Source organism: Mobula birostris, chromosome 24, assembly GCF_030028105.1.
Source record: "Mobula birostris isolate sMobBir1 chromosome 24, sMobBir1.hap1, whole genome shotgun sequence".
NCBI lineage: Eukaryota > Metazoa > Chordata > Chondrichthyes > Myliobatiformes > Myliobatidae > Mobula > Mobula birostris.
In genome coordinates this window covers 7,209,855-7,228,588 of record NC_092393.1, presented here as the reverse complement: position 1 = coordinate 7,228,588, position 18,734 = coordinate 7,209,855, and the positions used below count along the sequence as shown (strand labels likewise).

Below are 18,734 nucleotides of genomic sequence, written 5' to 3'. Positions count from 1 at the left end.
AAGCTAATAGACTTAGCCAAAAATTGCTGGCTGTAATAGCTGCAAGAAGTGGTTGAACTAAGGACTGAGCCTACAGGGATGAGTATTTTAGGATTGCTGTCATAGCTTTTGAACTTTTAGCTTTTCATGCTTTGTAATTTTCTCTGTTTTGGGGCTCCACTGTGAAAAAAGGATCATGTGATTCACAAATAAAAATTTTCAGTTAAATTTATCAAAATCCCTGATTGTAATACTCATTTCTTTGAACAAAGGGTTGAAGGCACTATTTGCCTGAACCTAGATGGCAAAAACATCAGGACAGAATCAGGTCAGATCAGTAATTATGGATTAAACTCCACAATCAAAAAATAAATCAAAATATGTATATCGTGGGTTAAATGATTCAAGCAAGGTGGATTTCAACAATCACTTATTTCAGACTAATTTTTGCAGATCTTATGCAGAAAAATATCTTGCTAAACAAAGCACCTCATCTTTCTCCTTCTACCTACCCCCACCACAGAGATAGCAAAGGACATTCGAAGGTCAGTGTAAAATACTTCTATATTATGTTGAGAGTCAAACAATTGCTTTTGCCTGTGAAAAACTATTTCAAATTAGCATTAAAACCACCTCAGTCCACTTTTTGAGAGGAAAAAAAATCACCATTTAAATAATCACATTTTACATTCATTTGTTCGAAGTCTTATTTGTAATAAGTGCTCATCTTAAACAGCATAACTATTGAATATTGTCTGATTAATTTCCCTTCAGAATTGACCTAAAGCTCTTTTTAAAAGAGCTTCATTTTGATTTTTGCTGATCCTGATTTTGCTGGTTCTTGCTGACTGCAACATGTAATTGTCTAATTGTAACTTCTGGAATCCTTCGGTTGTCTAAAGAATAGCTCAGACCCATCCCTCATGTGAGTAAAGAAAGGTACTAAATTAGCTGTCAAGAATGAAGGATCTTTCATGCTGATTCAATTCTGTCCATAAATAATTATTTCCTACACTTTTTACAATTGGGAAAATTTGACCAAGAGACTAGCTTTCAAACCTTTGACAATATTTGGCTTGTTGTATCAAGGGCCAACAGATTCTCAAAAATCATGCAAATTGCTACCAAAATTAAAGCATTATTTTAAACAAAATCAGTTCTTCGCAAATGTATTCCATTGTAGCCTTGCATTATTTATCCCATAAATAAGCACAGTTATATAGATTTGGCTCCATGACTATGTAATCCACACACTCATGTTGGCTCCCCACCCCTGCAACACCACCCCACTGAAACAACACTTCAGCAATAATTTACAGTACCCCCAATTACTTGCACAGCTACTTACAATAGTTCTTGATCCTTATTCTGGGACAAGCAGTCTGCCATTAAGTCTTAGCTGAGACAAGATATATTCCATGACCAGAAGCAGTAGAAAAAATAAAAAGGCTTCATCCCTTTGAAATATTGAAGGCTGATAAAATGTTGTTAGTTTTTTTTAATTAACGTGTCTGGATAATTAAAAAACTATTTACTAAAATCTGTTTTCTATCATCTATTCTAGGATCAACAATACAAAAGGTAGTACAGGTCGACCACCTCGAATGCAGCAATCAGTAATTTAATTCCACCGCTGATTCGGACATAATTTTCACCAGCCTAATTTCAAATCTCCCGCATCGCCACAACAACCTGTCACCACTGTTTTGGTGGCACCATTAGTAGAATCAGCTGTTGGCATGGTCTTTAAAAGAAGCATACTGTTCCTCTGTGTTATTCTGCATTTATTTTTATAACCTGTGCTTATCTAGCCCCAGTCATGTCTTCATTGAATAAAGGAAGTGCTTCTCGTGGTGTAAAGCACAAACACCATCCGTTATCCATATAAGATATGGTGCAAGTTGAAAAAACTTGACAATGATGTGTCTGTGAAAAGCATATGTAACTTGTACAACATTGGTACTTTCATGGATTATGTTATAAAGAAACAAAAAAGAAAAGCTGTTCCAGTTCTTTGCTGACAGCAAGTCAAAACAACAGATGTGCATAAGGAAAACAATGAACGATGGAAGATGTTCACAACTAGATAAAGTTCTCAGTGGTATACACTGCATGTCAATGAGGGTGCAAAACTGTCAGAAGAGATAAAGCAACAAACGAAATTATTTCATGAAGAATTAAGACTGGATTATGGGTGTAATTACAGTGAAGGGTGGCTTCAGCTTTCAAGCAGTGACATGGCACAGTATTTTGTGCAGTTGGTGAAAAACAGTCAGCAGACAAGGAAGCAGCTGCCAAGTTTGTTGATGGGTTTGCTAAGTTAGTTTGTAATGAAAATTTAAGTCCCGAAAAAGTCTGCATTGTGGATAAAACCACTTTATGTTGGTGTTGTACTCCAAGAATACTGACTATAAAGGATACAGAATCAGCAACAGGTTATAAAGCATCTAAAGATTGCGTCACAATGTTGGGCTGCTCTAACGTTGCAAGAACCCACAGGTGTAAGCTGCTAGTCATCGGCAAAAGTTTACGTCCCGGAGCTTTCAAAGGTATGAAGCAGTAATTTACCATGCCAACAACAAAAAAAAAGTATGTATTACAACTGACGTTACATTGGAATGGGTTGAGCATTACGCTGTTCCAGAAGCAAGAGCTCACTGTGGCTGTTGATCTGGACAAAAATTGTAAGAAAATACTGATTTTAGATAACTGCTCTGCACATCCAAAAGTAAGGAACAATGTTTATGGTATTTTCCTGCTACCTAGCTGTACATCATTAATTCAACCCCTGGACAATGGCATATTACGCTCTTTGAAGGGTAAATATCGTTCCCTGTTTATGAAGCGGCTAGTGAGTGCAGTTGAATCTGGCATACCAGTACAGGAATTTGTGAAAGAATTGCTTTTCATTTGTCTTTTTAAAAAAATTATCCAAGGGTGAGGCTATCATCAAGTGGGTTAGATGTTCATTTATTTAATCCTAACCCAACCACTTGTGATTTGGCAAAAATCATTAATCCAGCACCGCACAGGTCCCAATCATTCCGGATTTAAGGTGGTCAACCTGTATTATTTTCTTCCTGATAAGGACTAAGCATGCAAGTTAACCCTTACAGAAGATTCACATGGATTTCTTCAGGGCACAATCTGAAATCGGAGACAAATTAACACAACACTTACTGTATAAATCATAACTATCACCACTATTAGATTAAAATCACTTTTTAAAAACCCTTGAATACATAGCACATGGTACTTTAAATATAGATGTTCAAAATGTCCAGGCTACCTGTTGGAGATTGTTTGCTCCCACCATCTGGAATTGGATGGGAAAGAAATCATGGCACCAACATAATCTCACTGCTTAACTCCTCCCCCCCAGCCCCATTTACAATGAGAAACATTAGTTCAGAACAACAGATAGCTATTTTCAGTAACTGTAGAGATGGAGTAAAATTTCAGCCACGATGGTCAAGCATGTCATTACATAACTTGGGTTGAATATAATGCTATCTGCTAATAATGTCTCAGAAATTAACTCGATTTGCTCCACATATTGAATCAGGAATTTGTATCCATTTCAGATCTGAACTTGTTTTGATATACCTAAGTGAATCCACATGAAACAATAAACATATATCTGAATTGTTCCTGAAAGTTCAGCAATCAATACAATTGAATGGATTTACATTTACTAAATACTTTGTAACAGCTACCAAACAACCCAAAGCAAATTTTAGATAATGAGTTTGCAGTGATTCATGCTGGAAAACAGTGTGTGATACCATATAAAAGAGATGGGTAACTTGCTTTTGTAATTTAAATTGAGGGGACAGTGTTGATCGAGACACTGGGGAACCAGAAATACAGAGGATGAGAACAATACAAAACTAATCTCAAATATCATTACAGAATGACTATAATAGTTTATCTGATTCAGATAGAATACAGTCCAAGAAAAATGTCACCAGAAAGCACAGAAGGGCTTGTAACCTCCTAGCCTTCCCAGACGCATTGGAGGCACCAGAGGACTAGCAAGCATGATCAAAAAGACTAGCAAGGACAAATCCAGCAAAACAGTTTTAAGCACCAGTGAGATAGCTCTTGGAATTGATTATTGGCGGATAAAATAACCTCATAGAAGAACAAATTAAGAAAGGACAGACTGTCTGAACATAAAGGCAATTAATGTTACATAAATGAAAATTTAATTAAAAACATAAATTGATAAATTAATTTTAATTTAGTTTAAATAAATTAATAACCCAAGTGAAGTTTTCGATGAAGCGCAAGTGTGGATTAAGGATAGTTCAGGTCTTGCATCTAACAATTTTCAGAAGACATTTTACAAAGACCTACATAAAATGGTTAGAAAACAAATTATGAAATATTAAAAATATTAGTAGAAACATAGATCAGAAATTGGCTCAGGAGTAAGCGTCAATGGCTGCTAACACTGAACGGAGGTTAGCGCTGAAAAAGCTTGCATTAATGACTTGGAAAATAATATGCAAGATCAAATTCCGTGGATAAAATAAAGCTTGAAAGTGCAATAAACGGCAAGGAAGATAAAAGTACATTTCAAGGAATACACTCAGCCAAAATGGTAAACTACATTTAATGTAGAAACCTGTAAAATGGTCTACATTCGCAGGGAGAAGGAAACAACCAATGATGTACAAACTTGAGTAACTATGCGTGCACATCACTCCTAACTGGCCAACCCTTTATTCTGAAATTATACCATATAGGAGAACATGTTCAGCTTAAAAGAAGACACGTTAGCATGTCCTAGCAATTCTTGGGACCAGTTACTGTAACACATGCTATCTAACATTATTCAAGATGACTAGCCGACCTGCAGTGTTTAGTTATTATGTATAATGGTGAATACTTTATTCTGCTAAACAGGAGCTCCAAGAACAAAGCTTTGAAAAGTAGAGCTTAATTTGTGTTTGATCAAGGAATTGAGAAAAAAAAACTCATTTGTTTCATCTTGCAACATAGAAAATGCAATGTATTTACCAAAATACATTGCATTTCAACTTACAAGTTACAATACACGTAACCAACTAGCTCTCTCTATAAAAGAAAGTAAAAGGCAAATGGAGCAAAGATGCAGGAAGACAAACACAATGCTGAAAGAATTCAGCAGATCAAGCACCATCCCACATCGTTTACCTCCAGGGATGCTGCTTGACCTGCTGAATTCTTCCAGCATTGTGTGTTTTGGTCTGCAGTTGGTCAAAAGTATTTAAGATACAGGTACCTATGTATGCCTCAGGGAAATATTTTTGGCATTTCTAAGCAAATCAAATACATGTCACTGGCATTAGTTTGCAAGAAATCTGCTTAGATTAGCTGTGAGAAACATATTCTATGCAAACCACACCATCCAACAGGTGACCAAGGGTGGGGAGGTCTGGTTACTAATTTGCATATTTCCCATAAGTGTCCAACAACAAGGCTCAAAGGTGTGATATTACACAACATGGCATGCAAATTTCAACAATGATTATCTTGCCCTGTGAACACTCCCCTTCTACTTCCTCGTCTATAACTAGGGAGAATTTTCCAAGTGTTAAACAAATATATAGAACAGTAGCCAGTAGCACACTGTACCTAATAAAGTAGGCACTGCTTGTATGTTCGTGGTCTTCTACTACACACCACTGTTGTAACACATGATTATCTGAGTTACTATTGAACACCCACAAATTTACTACGAATTGAATTCAAATCTCAACAACGTGCTGTGCTTTTGATACTGACTACGGTATAACTATACGCTGGCTCCCCAGGTGAACTCATCTCACTCTAAATTATATAATGGGTCTTCATATCTATACCAACAGAGAGAGAAAACCTTTATTCAATCAAAAAAGTCACCACTTCTGCAATAATGCACTTGACCCTGTCTGTCCATTCTTTTCTGACCTCTCAATAACAAAGCATAAAACTGCCACCCATGAAACTACGGCTCATCACGGTGTTTTGTTATTGTTTCTTTGCACCACTCTAGAGCAGGGCTTCCCAACCTTTTTATGCCATGAACCAATACCATTAAGCAAGGGGTCTGTGGACTCCAGCTCTACAGACTTGTGCATGAAATTCCCAGGTCAGCAGTTTCTGAGATACTCAAAACACCCCACCTGGGACCAACAATCACTCCATGGTCAAAGTCATCTAGATTACATTTCTTCCCCAGGTTCTGACGTTCAACTGAACCTCGACCATATCTGCATGTTTTTATGCACCAAGTTGCTGTCACATAATTGGCTGATTAGATTTGCATTACTAAGCAGGGGCAGAGGTGTCTCTAAGTGGCCACTGATCTGCATCCATTTTTACAAATAAGGATTAGATTTATCACATATACATCAAAACAGTAGCATCTGTCACTTGCTTTAACAACCAAACCATCTGCAGACACTGATATAGGGCCATACATGTCTTTGGAACGTAGGAGGAAACCTGAGTACCCAGAGGAAACCCATGTGATTACCAGGTGAACGTACAAACTTCTTACAAACAATAGCGAGAAATGAACCCTGATCTTATAGCTGGTGTTGTGAAGGGTTACGCTAACCACTATGGCACTAAACCAATCCCCTCACCCAGGCTCATGAGATTTTCTTTCACCTCCACTCCTTTAATAAAAATCTATTCCTGCATTTGTTTGCTCCTCAAGCAGACTTGACTACGTGCTATTCATCCCACTATCACAGTAACTATTTATTTCGTTCCATTTAATTCATTATGCTGTGCAAGACCTACCTAAGTAGAATGAGAAGCTGAGGGAACAAAGCTATGCATTCAAATTGTGCTGACCTCTGCGCAAGCAGTAAGACACAAGGAGTGAAGAAGTGTAAGGAGGGGAATTTGGTGATGCAAAAGATAATTAACTCATCATAACTGCAGTGAAGAGCAGTCTACCACTTCACATGCTGAGGTAAGGGAACAACTTCCTCAATGAAGGCAGAAAATAGATGCAGGGTGGTTGTGCAGCACTTTTGATAAGGTTATGCGCAATTCTGTAACATCCTAATCTGGTTTAACTGAACATCCACAAATTTACTATGAATTGAATTCCAATCTCAACAATATGCTGTGCTTTTGATACTGACTACGGAATAACTATGCACTGGCTCCCCAGGTGAACTCGCCTCTTCTCTAAATCATATAGTGGGTCTTCATATCTATACTACTAGACAGAGACCACCTTTATTCAATCAAAAAAGACACCTCTGCAATAATGCACTAAATTATGATTTTTAACAATGTGCCAAAGTCCTGAAAGTAAAATCTTCATCTGAATTAACAAATGAGAATGCAACCACTGGGCACAACCAAATGTCCAATGAAGCATCTGTTTAAAGTACGAACTGTTTTGTTTTTTTTTAAAAATATAGTAAATAACTCCCTACAGAGTTCTTAAACACAGTTGCCATCAGCTCGTTTTGTTGCTACACAGCTCCTCAACTCAGATATTAAGGCTACGTCCACACTAGACCGGATAATTTTGAAAACGCCGGTTTCAAGTAAAAACGACGGGCGTCCACACCAAGCATTTTTCAAAATATCTCCGTCCACATTAGAACGGATATTTGGGCGAATCTCCTCCTAGTGGGCATGCGCAGGACACACAGAAAACAAGTGAAGAGGAAATGGTATACTTGGAGCGTGTTTGTCCAGTTACAGACTAGAAAAACTTTAAAGGAATTGCTCTTGGCTCTCGCGCAGGAGGACTTAAAACTAAAAAAAACAAATACTGGAGCGTATGGAGGCAACCGACAGGGAGTTCACGGACAGTATGACCGGCTGATGACGAACATTGAAAAACTGACTAACTCTGTTACATTAATAAAGGACCTTGTTAAATGTATAAAACATGTTTGCATTGATGTTATCTTGTATTTCCATACAATGTTACATTAGGCTGTTACACATCTATTGTCAGAGAAGTACTTGCATAAATAGGTAAACCACCTTCATACAAGCAAGGACAGAAAACTGGGCAAAGTGAGTATTTATTCAGTAAGCTATGGGTCAAAGTATTTGGTGAGTACATTTCTAACTCTTCTGTCTTTAGTCTCGTTGCCGTCTGTTCTGCAATTGTGAGGTTATGTGGGGGGTTGCGTTCAATAAAACAATGAAATGCCGCGCTGTGGCCACCTGTTCCAGCACGTCATGACAGCGTTTTTAAATAGTCAAAAAAGCTCACTTTACAATTTAACCCTCACGCCGTTCACACCCACTGTGCGTTATAACAGCCGTCCGGCAGTGCTTGCGCAGCACCAAGCAGAAGCAGAAAAACCATTGTTGTTGTGGTGTTGTCATGACAGCGTTTTTAAACATCTCTGTTTAACCCGTCCACACTACAACGTGCAACAATCGTTTTCAAATTTACACACTCTGGAGAGTGTTTTAGAAAAGCTCTGTTTTTGGGGGATGAAAACGCCGTTTCAATGTGGACAGAGGGTCAAAACGAAGAGAAAAGGCTTCGTTTTCAAAATTATCCGGCCTAGTGTCGACATAGCCTAAGTCTGCCCTGTCTCACTGTGCCTGCATGGGTCACTCCCATGGGTGCTCACATTTCCCCTCATCCCAAAGACATGCTGGCTGGTAGGCTAATTGGGTCGTGATTTACTTTGACTACAGGTAGTGGATCTTAATTAGGGAGAACTGATGAGAATGTGAGAGAACAGGCTGCAGGGAATAAATGGGTAAATTACAATATTCTCACAGCCAGAGATTCAATGGACCAACTGGCTTTACTCTCACTTATAAGAAATGTTAAAGAAAATAAGAGATATGAAACAATATCAAAATAGGAAATAGCTGTTGCACTCTACGTTAAAATAAGATGAACTATCTGGTTGCTCAATCATCCTAAGAAAGATTCAAGCAATAGATAACTAAATACAACTAATGAATTGGATAATTGTAAAACTGATCACCAAATTAGAATAATTATTACAGATTAACATTTTTAATCACGATGGCCAATGTGTAACCAATCAGTACTGTCCATATACTGGTCATTAACACCTAGCATACCAGTTGCTTTTATACTTCTAACTCATGTTTGAACCTTAGTGCTTTGAACATTGAGGCTACTTCATATATTGCTGTCCCACTGGTGGACAACTTTAAGATCTGAATCTGAGATTTACTGGTGATAGCAAAATATCAACAAGAGTTTAAAATCCACTAGTGCGTGGATACACAAGTCTAACAAGGTTCAAGAAAAATTTGGTACGAAAACTGAAATAGAAACAAACAAGAAACCAGAAGGGGAAATGTATGTGTTAAGAGTTGCAGAATAGCTACTGGGAAGTTGCAAGCAAAAGCTTTATTTATTGCATCATCAGGGTCCTGCTAAAGAGTCTTGGCCCGAAATGTCGACGGTACTCTTTTCTATACATGCTGCCTGGCCTACTGAGCTCCTCCAGCATTTTGTGTGCATTGCTTGGATTTTCAGCATTTGCAGATTTTCTCTTGTTTGTACTTGCATTTATTGCATCATTCACAACATGGCATTCCATATACTTCACAACCAATGAAGCACTGTCATGTGAATTGCTGTCATGCCAGTACTACAGGAAATAGGAACCAATGTGTACATAGATAACCTATGACAGTGACCAGACAAACTCTTTTGCAATGGCAACTGAAGTTCAACTACTGATCAAAATGCTGACAAACTAAGCTGAAGGGCCCATTTCTAGGCCGTATAATAACGGCAAAGCAATGTAAATCAGATAAAAGCAAGGAGTCAAAAGTTGAATGCAAAGAAGACTTCGAGCTGGAAGTAGTTACCCAAAAAAAGACAATGGGAGGGGGTGTTGGTGACAGTACAGGTGACATTTGACAAAGATAAGACAAGTGCTGCAAATCTGAACGGCAGCTAGACAGTTATCGAAGAGCAGTAGCCAGGAGGGCATAAAGCAACAGAAGTTGGTACAAGAAATAGTTAGCAAAGATTGACTTTTGCATTCGTTAAAATGAAAATACTAAAGGTCAGCTGTGAAGGAGAACATCAATTAGTGATAAAATCAATACTGTCCATATGAAATGAACAAAATCCTTTGCAGTGCACTGCAGTACATAGAACAGACCAACAAATCTATCGATGTTTTCACATTAACTATTTATCAAGACTAAATTTTGAACAGGCTGCTTTTTATAGGGACAGATCACTCCTTCCCCTACTACCGCCCGTTTCCTGGTGACAGCTTATTCTTTAACCAAAGATCAAACTTAGTTTTCAACTCTTGCATCCAATATCCAGCTGCAGCACAGGAAACAAACAGAAACCAAAAACTGCTCATTTGGTTGAATTATCACTATGATAACTTATACAATTGTGGTTCATAAAATATTTTGAATGTCCACTCAAGGCACAGGCTTGTCATGTCACTATTTGATATATGACTCAAAGTTAAAAGTAAATGTAATAATAAAGTACATATCACCATACACAACCCTGGGATTCATTTCCTTGAAGGTATACTCAAAAAAGTCCAGTAACCATAACAGAATCAATGAAAGACTATGCCAACCAGTGTACAAAGGACAGCAAACTGTGTTGATACAAAAAGAAATAATAAATAAACAAGCAAAAAATATTGAGAACATGAGATGAAGAGTCCTTGAAAGTGAGTCCACAGGTTGGAGGAACAGTTAAGTGATGGGGCAAGTGAAATTGAGCGAAGTTATCCCCCTCTGGTTCACAAACCTGATGGCTGAGGGGTAATAGCTGTTCCTGAACCTGGTGGTGTGAGTCCTGAGGCTCCTGCACCACCTTCTTCATGGCAGCAGTGAAAAGAGAGCTTGAGGCTGGTGATGGGGGTCCCTGACAACGGATGCTGCTCTCCTGCAGCAGTGCTCTATGTAGATGTGCTTAACGATGGGGAGGGCTTTACCAGTGATGGACTGGGACATATTCACTACTTTTTGTAGGATTTTCCATTCAAGGGCATTGGTGTTTCCATACCAGGGCAGTGATGCAACCAGTCAATACACTCTCAATAGCTGAAGAGCAAGGCTTATGGGATTTGCAAAAAAGATGCAAATCCTCAAACAAAGCCTTCATCAGACTAAGAGCCAATGCTGGTCAGTCAGCACAGGGATGCAAGATAAATGTATTGGTTTGTAGCAATGTGCTTGGCAGAGACGTGGGTCAGTTGCAGCATACACAGAACAACTGCAATTGTTCAAACATATAACTGAAAGAATGAAAACTGATAACTTCTTTAAAAACATAATAATAAAGTGCACTTCAGTATGACATAAGGTTTTGGACCTATGACAAACTATTTCAGGTCTTTTCACAGATGCTGTCAGACCTGTATTTTTTTTTACTGATTTTCATTCCCTTTAAGGCACCAAGTTACTAATCATAAACAATTCACACATTCATCCAAACTATCAGGTAACTTCGGCCTCAAGCCAGGAAGACATATCCTGTGATCAGTGTTTCCTGTAGAAGAGTTCTTAAGAGATTATATTTAAAACAAACAGCCATCCTCTAGCTGACAGATAGTGACATCGCACTGAACTATTAGGTGGATATGCCGGATCCAGGTCAAAACTACACTAACTGCTTTCTACACAAGTGTCTCACAAATGCAATTTTACGAAAGCTCTCCAGTCAACCATATTCAAGTAAGCACTTTAGTGCAGAATTTGAACACAAATAGCAACAAGTGAAGCACAAATACAAAACCAAACTAACAGTTACAATAATCAAGCACGCAGTCTGCCAACTGCCAGTGGGTTTGACCCTATGATTCTACTAACAAAGTGATTTTCTGCAGTACTTTGGCGCCTGGCCCAGCTTTAGCCCAAATCAACTCCAGTTTAAAGGCAAAACAACAATTCTTCTGCCAATCACGTCCTCTGCACGCATGGACACGACAGTCGTAACTAAGATGATGGTGCTTTGACCCACAACTATTTCATCTGTGCAACTCCTACTCTAGAGAACCATAAAAATCCAGGTGACATCCTCATGCCACCCAAGATGTACTGCAATTTCAGAAAGAGTGTCTTTCAAATATGTCAAAACATACTGACTTCCTGGGTTAATTACAAATAATTTACCTCAGAAACCTTAGTCAATACTTACCATGTAACATCTGAAAACAGATCAACAAAGCATTCATTTTTGTTGTGCAGGATTCATGCTATGCACAAAATGGCTACTGCAGCTCCTATATTTCAATGACTGCTATTCAAAAATAGTTAATTGAGAGTAAAGTGTTTTGACATGTATTGCAGTTATGCCAGACATTGAATAAATACAAATTAGTCTGTTGTGTTAATAAGTAAAGTAACTTATTTGAGAATTAGTTCAACATAAAAACCAAGTTAAAATTAAACTCAAAGATGGTCTGAAGATTCCAATACCTGGCCCAGTTCCAACATGGCTTTCACAGTCAAACTGGATTCAATGTCAGCAGATTCTCAGTGGACAACCTTGAAACTCATTACATTTTAGATTTGATTTCTGCATCATAATACAAACTCAAAGAGTATATTCTTTACACCATTCTTACATGGCACTAAAATTTCATAAGAATCGTGAAAAATTGAAAAAAAAAAACAAGTTCATGGAATCCAGGGTTAGATCACATTGGATCTACAGTAAGCTAGCCAATTGGATACAAAAGGGGCTTGATGGTAGGAGTGAGAGAGTGGGTTTGCCTTTATCAGTCAGGGCACTGAGTACAAGATGGGCAATGTTACATTACAACTGTACAAGATATTGTTCAGACATCTCGGAGTAGTGTGTGCAGTTCTGGTCACTAAGCTATAGGTAGGAAGGATTAATTTAGCTGGAAAGGATATGGAAGAAATTCATAAGGATATTACCCATACTGAATACTTGAGTTATAGGGGGAGTTGGATATAGAATCATAGAAAACCTGCAGCACAATACAGGCCCTTCGGCCCACAAAACTGTGCCAAACATGTCTTTGCCTTAGAAATTAGCGAGGGTTACCCATAGCCCTCTATTTTTCTAAGCTCCATGTACCTATCCAGGAGTCTCTTAAAAAGACCCTATCATATCTGCCTCAACCACCGTTGCCGGCAGCCCACTCCACACACACACCACTCTCCGCGTAAAAAACTTACCTCTGACATCTCCTCTGTACCTACCTCCTGGCACATTAAAACTATGCCCTCTCGTGTTAGCCATTTCAGTCCTGGGAAAAAGCCTCTGACTATCCACACAATCAATGCCTCTCATCATCTTAAACACCTCTATCAGGTCACCTCTCATCCTCTGTCTCTCCAAGGAGAAAAGGCCCAGTTCACTCAACCTATTCTCATAAGGCATGCTCCCCAATCCAGGCAACATCCTTGTAAATCTCCTCTGCACCCTTTCTATGGTTTCCATGTCCTTTCCGTAGTGAAGCGACCAGAATTGAGCACAGAACTCCAAGTGGGGTCCTATAAAGCTGCAACATTACCTCTCGGCTCCTAAACTCAATCCCACAGTTGATGAAGGCCAATGTACCGTTGCCTTCTTAACCACAGAATCAACCTCTGCAGCAGCTTTGAGTATCCTACGGACTTGGACCCCAAGATCCCTCTAATCCACCACACTGCCAAGACACTTACCATTAATGCTATATTCTGCCATCATATTTGACCCACCAAAGTGAACCACCTCACTCTTATCTGGGTTGAACTCCATCTGCTACTTCTCAGCCCAGTTTTGCATTCTATCAATGACCCGCTATAACCTCTGACAGCCCTCCACACTATCCACAACACACCCAACCTTTGTGTCATCAGCAAATTTACTAACCTATCCCTCCACTTCCTCATCCAATTCATTTATAAAAATCACAAAGAGCAGGGGTCCCAGAACAGATCCCTGAGGCACACCACTGGTTACCGATGACCCATCTACAACTACTCTTTGCCTTCTGTGGGCAATCCAGTTCTGGATCCACAAAGCAATGTCCCATTGGATCCCATGCTTTCTCAATAAGCCTTGCATGAGGTACCTTCATGGCTGAAATCCATATACACTACAACTACTGCTCTACCTTCATCAATGTGTTTAGTCACATCCTCAAAAAATTTAATCAGGCTCATAAGGCACAACCTGCCTTTGACAATGCCATTCCTAATCATATTATGCCTGTCCTAATATTCATAAATCCTGCCTCACAGGATCTTCTCCATGAACTTACCAACCACTGAATAAGACTCACTGTCTGTAATTTCCAGGGTTATCTCTACTCCCTTTCTTAAACAACATCCGCAACCCTCCAAAACCTCTTCCGTCTCCACTGATGATGCAAAGATCATCGCCAGAGGATATGATAGGGCTTTTTCTCCCTTCTGGAGTGCAGGAGACTGAGGAGAGACCTTATAAAAATACAAGGGACATAGTTAAGATGAATTGTCAGTTTCTACCCCAGTTTGAAAGACTGGCCCAGAACAGAGGACTCTGACAAGCTGCTGTCAGTGGAGCAGGAGTGATGGGCTAAGAAGGGAGTCTAAAACTAAACTGAATATATTTAAGGCAACCCGAGGGGCAAGATTTTGGTTGGGGGGGGGGGTGAATGAGGAAGAAGCTGCCAGAACAAGTATTATAAAGAATAGAATTAAAACACGACAAGGCATTAGACATGTACATGGATAGGAAAGGTTCAGAGATATATGTGCCAAATATGGACAAATAGGATTGCTTCTGTGCCATACAACACATTCTAGATAAACAAGAAAACTGAAAATATTTCAGCCCAGAGAGGGTTTCCACAATCCATGCTCCATATCCTAATTCCACTTTCCCATCTTTCCTAACAAAAGTCATGGTGCCGAGCAACCTACACTGACCAGTTAGGAGAGTGAGAAAAGAAAGCTGAAGCAATAGTACATTTGTAATTATCACACCACCAAACCACAACAATTAAAATTCAAAGGTGAATAGGTTTAATGATATCAGCTTCAACCAAAAAGGTCCAACTAATCCAATGATTCCCATCACATCTTAAGTTTTTTTGTCAATGAAGAGTCTTTTTAGGATTTGAAACAATTCACTCAGCCAGTCAGCTATTTTGAACCAAAGCAAATTCAACTCCAATTGAAACATGAGGCAGAGGCAGAGCAAAAGCTTCCCTTCTTCCAAGAAGCATTTACAGGAAACTGGTTAAAGGAAGTTATACAGCAGTTCAAAATCAGAAGTTTAATAAGCTTACTACCACTACAGAAACCCACTTAGTAGTTCCTTTGCCATTTTTAGCTACTGTGGTGACTGTCCAACCCCATAACCTGTTCTACCAGACACAATATACATAAATTGGCACATCAATTGAGAATTCCTTAAACGACCTCCATTTTAGCCTGAACAGCTTGCTTTACTTAAAGAAACAGCTTTCACTGTTTAATAGAGGAAGTGCACTCCAGTTAATACTACCCTGAAGTTCCACAGCACTGTCTCATACACTTTCACAGTCTGTGCAGTACAATAGTCACAAATAAAGCAGTGGCCATAATAACTTTATGTAGTAAAAAACTGCAAGTATACAATTAGTAAAAAGAAGAAAAACACAGGCAGGGTGAGGGAAGCAGCTTCATCAAGACAGCTCTGAAAACAAATTCACTGGATTTTGTCTGTCACTATCATTTGCATATTTCTTGTCAGGGTGTTTTGCTTGACCTTATGCTTAGGTTAACACTGCTGTAGTCAAATGGTTTATATAAGGCACAATCCAAGTGAGAGTTCCAGAGACATACAAGGTTAGTACTGTCAAATACTGAAAGTTAACATTCTGACAAAAGGGTCATCAACTGACTCTCTTCCGATGTTTCTTGACCCACTGAATATTTTGCGAAAATTCTATTTTTATTATGAAGGACCAGTAGCTTTTTTCCCCCATAAACAAAACCATAGGCAACTGCAATCTGAAAGGTAAAATGGCATGGATTTTCTTCCACGGGTGACAAGACCTTCCAAAAAGGCAGTCATAATCACCATGCTCTGTATTCTAAGCCAGTTTTTTATCCATACTGTTACTTGCAGTTCCACTTTATGGCTCTCAACTTTGATCCCAAACATTTCTGAGAAACTTTTCAATTGCATTCTGAAAATCATTGTAAACTTGTACCTCATTCCCTTTATCTCCACTACTATATTTTAAAAAATCTGTCAGTTTAGTTAAATATATACCTTGAATTAATTCCAACCCAGTCTTTTATTTAGTCTGTGTGATCTTAATTACGTCCCTTATGCATCTGCCACTACCTACTTCTCTGGCAGCATGTTCCACCAGCCTACTACTCTCTATGCAAAAACCCTATCTCTGACATACCCATGCACTTTCCTCCAAATGCCTTACAGTTCATATGAAGGAGGAGCAAGAGTAGGCCATCTGGCCCGTCGAGCCTGCTCTGCCATTCAATAAGATCATGGCTGATCTGGCCATGGACTCACCTACACCTACCTTTTCCCCCTAACACTTAATTCCCCTACTACGCAAAAATCTGCTCCCTTGTATTAGCCATTTCCACCCTGTTAAAGTGTCAGACTCTACTCTATCTGTGCCTCTTTATCATCTTGTACACCTTATTAAGTGACCTCTTATCCTTCTCTTCAAAAAGAAAACCCTATATTACTAACTTGACCTCATAAGATATGCTTTTTAATCTAGGCAGCATCCTCTGCACCCTCTTTAAAGCTCCCACATCTTTCCTATGATGAGGCAACAACCGAATACAAAGTGTGGTCTAACTGGAGTTTTATAGAGCTGCAACAGCACCTTGCAGCTCTTAAGCTCAATCCCCCTACCAATGAAGGTCAAAACACGATACACCTTCTTAACCACTATCAATCTGCACTGTAACTTTGAGGGATCTATGGATGCGAACCCTAAGGTCCCTGTTCCTCCACACTGCTAAGAATCCTGCAATTAACCCTTCAAGTTTGGCATTCCAAAATGAAACACTTCACACTTTCCAGATTGAACTTCGTCTACCACTTCTCAGCCCAGCTTCACATCCTATCAATATCCCATTGTAACCTCCAACCTTTTACACGACTCAACATCCCCAACATAGTGACAACTTCAAATTTACTAACCCACACTTGGACCTCATTATCCAAGACATTTATAAATTGTTACCAGTTACCACTATTGTCTTTTGAATCTGGAAAGATTGGAAGATTCTGACAAGCTCTATTTTATATCCTTACCACTCAGGAACGGCAATGCATCCATCCCCATACTCAATAACAGTCTTCATCCATGATATTGCAAATGTAATAGTATCGGAACAAAGGAAGGTATACCCCCAATAAAAATCAGGGCTATCAGGAAGAAACCTACGGGAATGCTCCAATTAACAAGGAAAAATATCATTAGAAACCTTGTTGCTGCTTTAAATTAGACTACCTAAAAGGGCAAGTAAAGGTAGACTGCACCTAGAAGACACACGTATTGTCCTCACATGTCAAAAATCAATTCTCTCAGATCAACAACACTCCATTCCCAGCTTTTCTATCCTGCGGGTTTTAAGTGACCTGAGCTTCCACGTTATTTCCAGCAACATCAACACAATCAAGTTTCAAAACCTCCAGTTACAACATTCCCAAACCCTCAAGCTATCAATTCTGCCCCTTGTTGCTAAGCTCTTTCTTCCTCACACCCCATCTATAGCCGAATATAATACCCCTACTTCACTAGTTTTTCTCTTGAACACTCACATCCCAAGCCCTGACTGCTCACCTCCAATCTCACCCGGTTGGTACAATTCACCATCGCACTCCATGGCTGGTGATTTCTCGACCGACCATCATCTCCCCAATAAAATTCCCTCCATCTGCTCTGCTTTGCTGGTGCCCTCCTTTCCCGTCCTCCCGGCCGGCATCCCCCATCTCTAACCACTGCACTTTACAACCGCTTTAACGCGATGCAAGTTACTCGTTCAGCTCGGCATCTGCATTGATAGCTGATAAGAAACCAAAGGCATCGGCCCGGATGGCGAACGCCGAGGCAGAGCCCAGTTTCGGTGCCAGGCCCGCTCGCCTCCTCATATTCGGGTCTTACCTTTAGGATGTCTTCGCGCTTAAAACTCAGCTCATCGTCGGCCGTGGCCTTAAAATCGTACTTGGCGATGGCTTCCATACTTAATGTGTGGTTCGGGTTCCTGTGCCTCCGCCGGCCTATCGCTCGCCAGCGTGTAGCGGTGTCCGCCTCGCCCGCTCTCCGCTCGGCCTCAGTCGCCGCGCCTGCGCACTGCAGCTGGGCGGAACCCGCCTCGGCGCATGCGCGCTCCGCACCAATCAGGGCGGGAGCCCGGCCGGCCGGGCGCAGCGCAGTCACCGGAAGCGGCCAGGGCCGCCCTGAAGCTAGGCGTGGTCCCTGTGGCTGCTGTGTGCGCAGTTTGTGCGGGTCCGCTCGCTCGCTGCCGCAGCCCCGGCCCCGGCCCCGGTACGTGAGTGAGGTGGCTGGCCTTTCCGGGGTAGTGTAACTCTGGACGCGTCTGTTTTATTCCAGCCTGACACAAGACACGCACACTGGATGTGCCCTGATGCTGCAGTCCGTCAGATTGAATTTTAACCTTCTCCAAGGGGAAAGGAGTTAGACCCCTGCTTAACAAAGTTATCTTTTTAACTCTTGTTACTGTCTCAGTCCTGGTTCACACGAGTTACTCGTGTGGTCTTGAAAAAAGTTGTGGACTTTCAGATAGACCTTGACGCAGTGGCGAGTGAGAAAATTTGATGGATTGGA

The 18,734-nt window shown here is 40.1% G+C and overlaps 1 protein-coding gene across 1 annotated transcript in view; it reads right to left on the bottom strand.

Annotated features, from left to right (window-relative positions):
• LOC140187413 (growth factor receptor-bound protein 2) overlaps positions 1-18,245 on the bottom strand; it is a 145,203-nt gene extending 126,958 nt beyond the window's left edge. The window contains exon 1 of the mRNA XM_072242727.1: positions 18,051-18,245. Within this exon, the coding sequence (XP_072098828.1) occupies positions 18,051-18,128 (78 nt within the window). The 5' untranslated portion in view covers positions 18,129-18,245. The remainder of the gene's footprint in view (positions 1-18,050) is intronic.
• Positions 18,246-18,734: the final 489 nt, after the last annotated feature.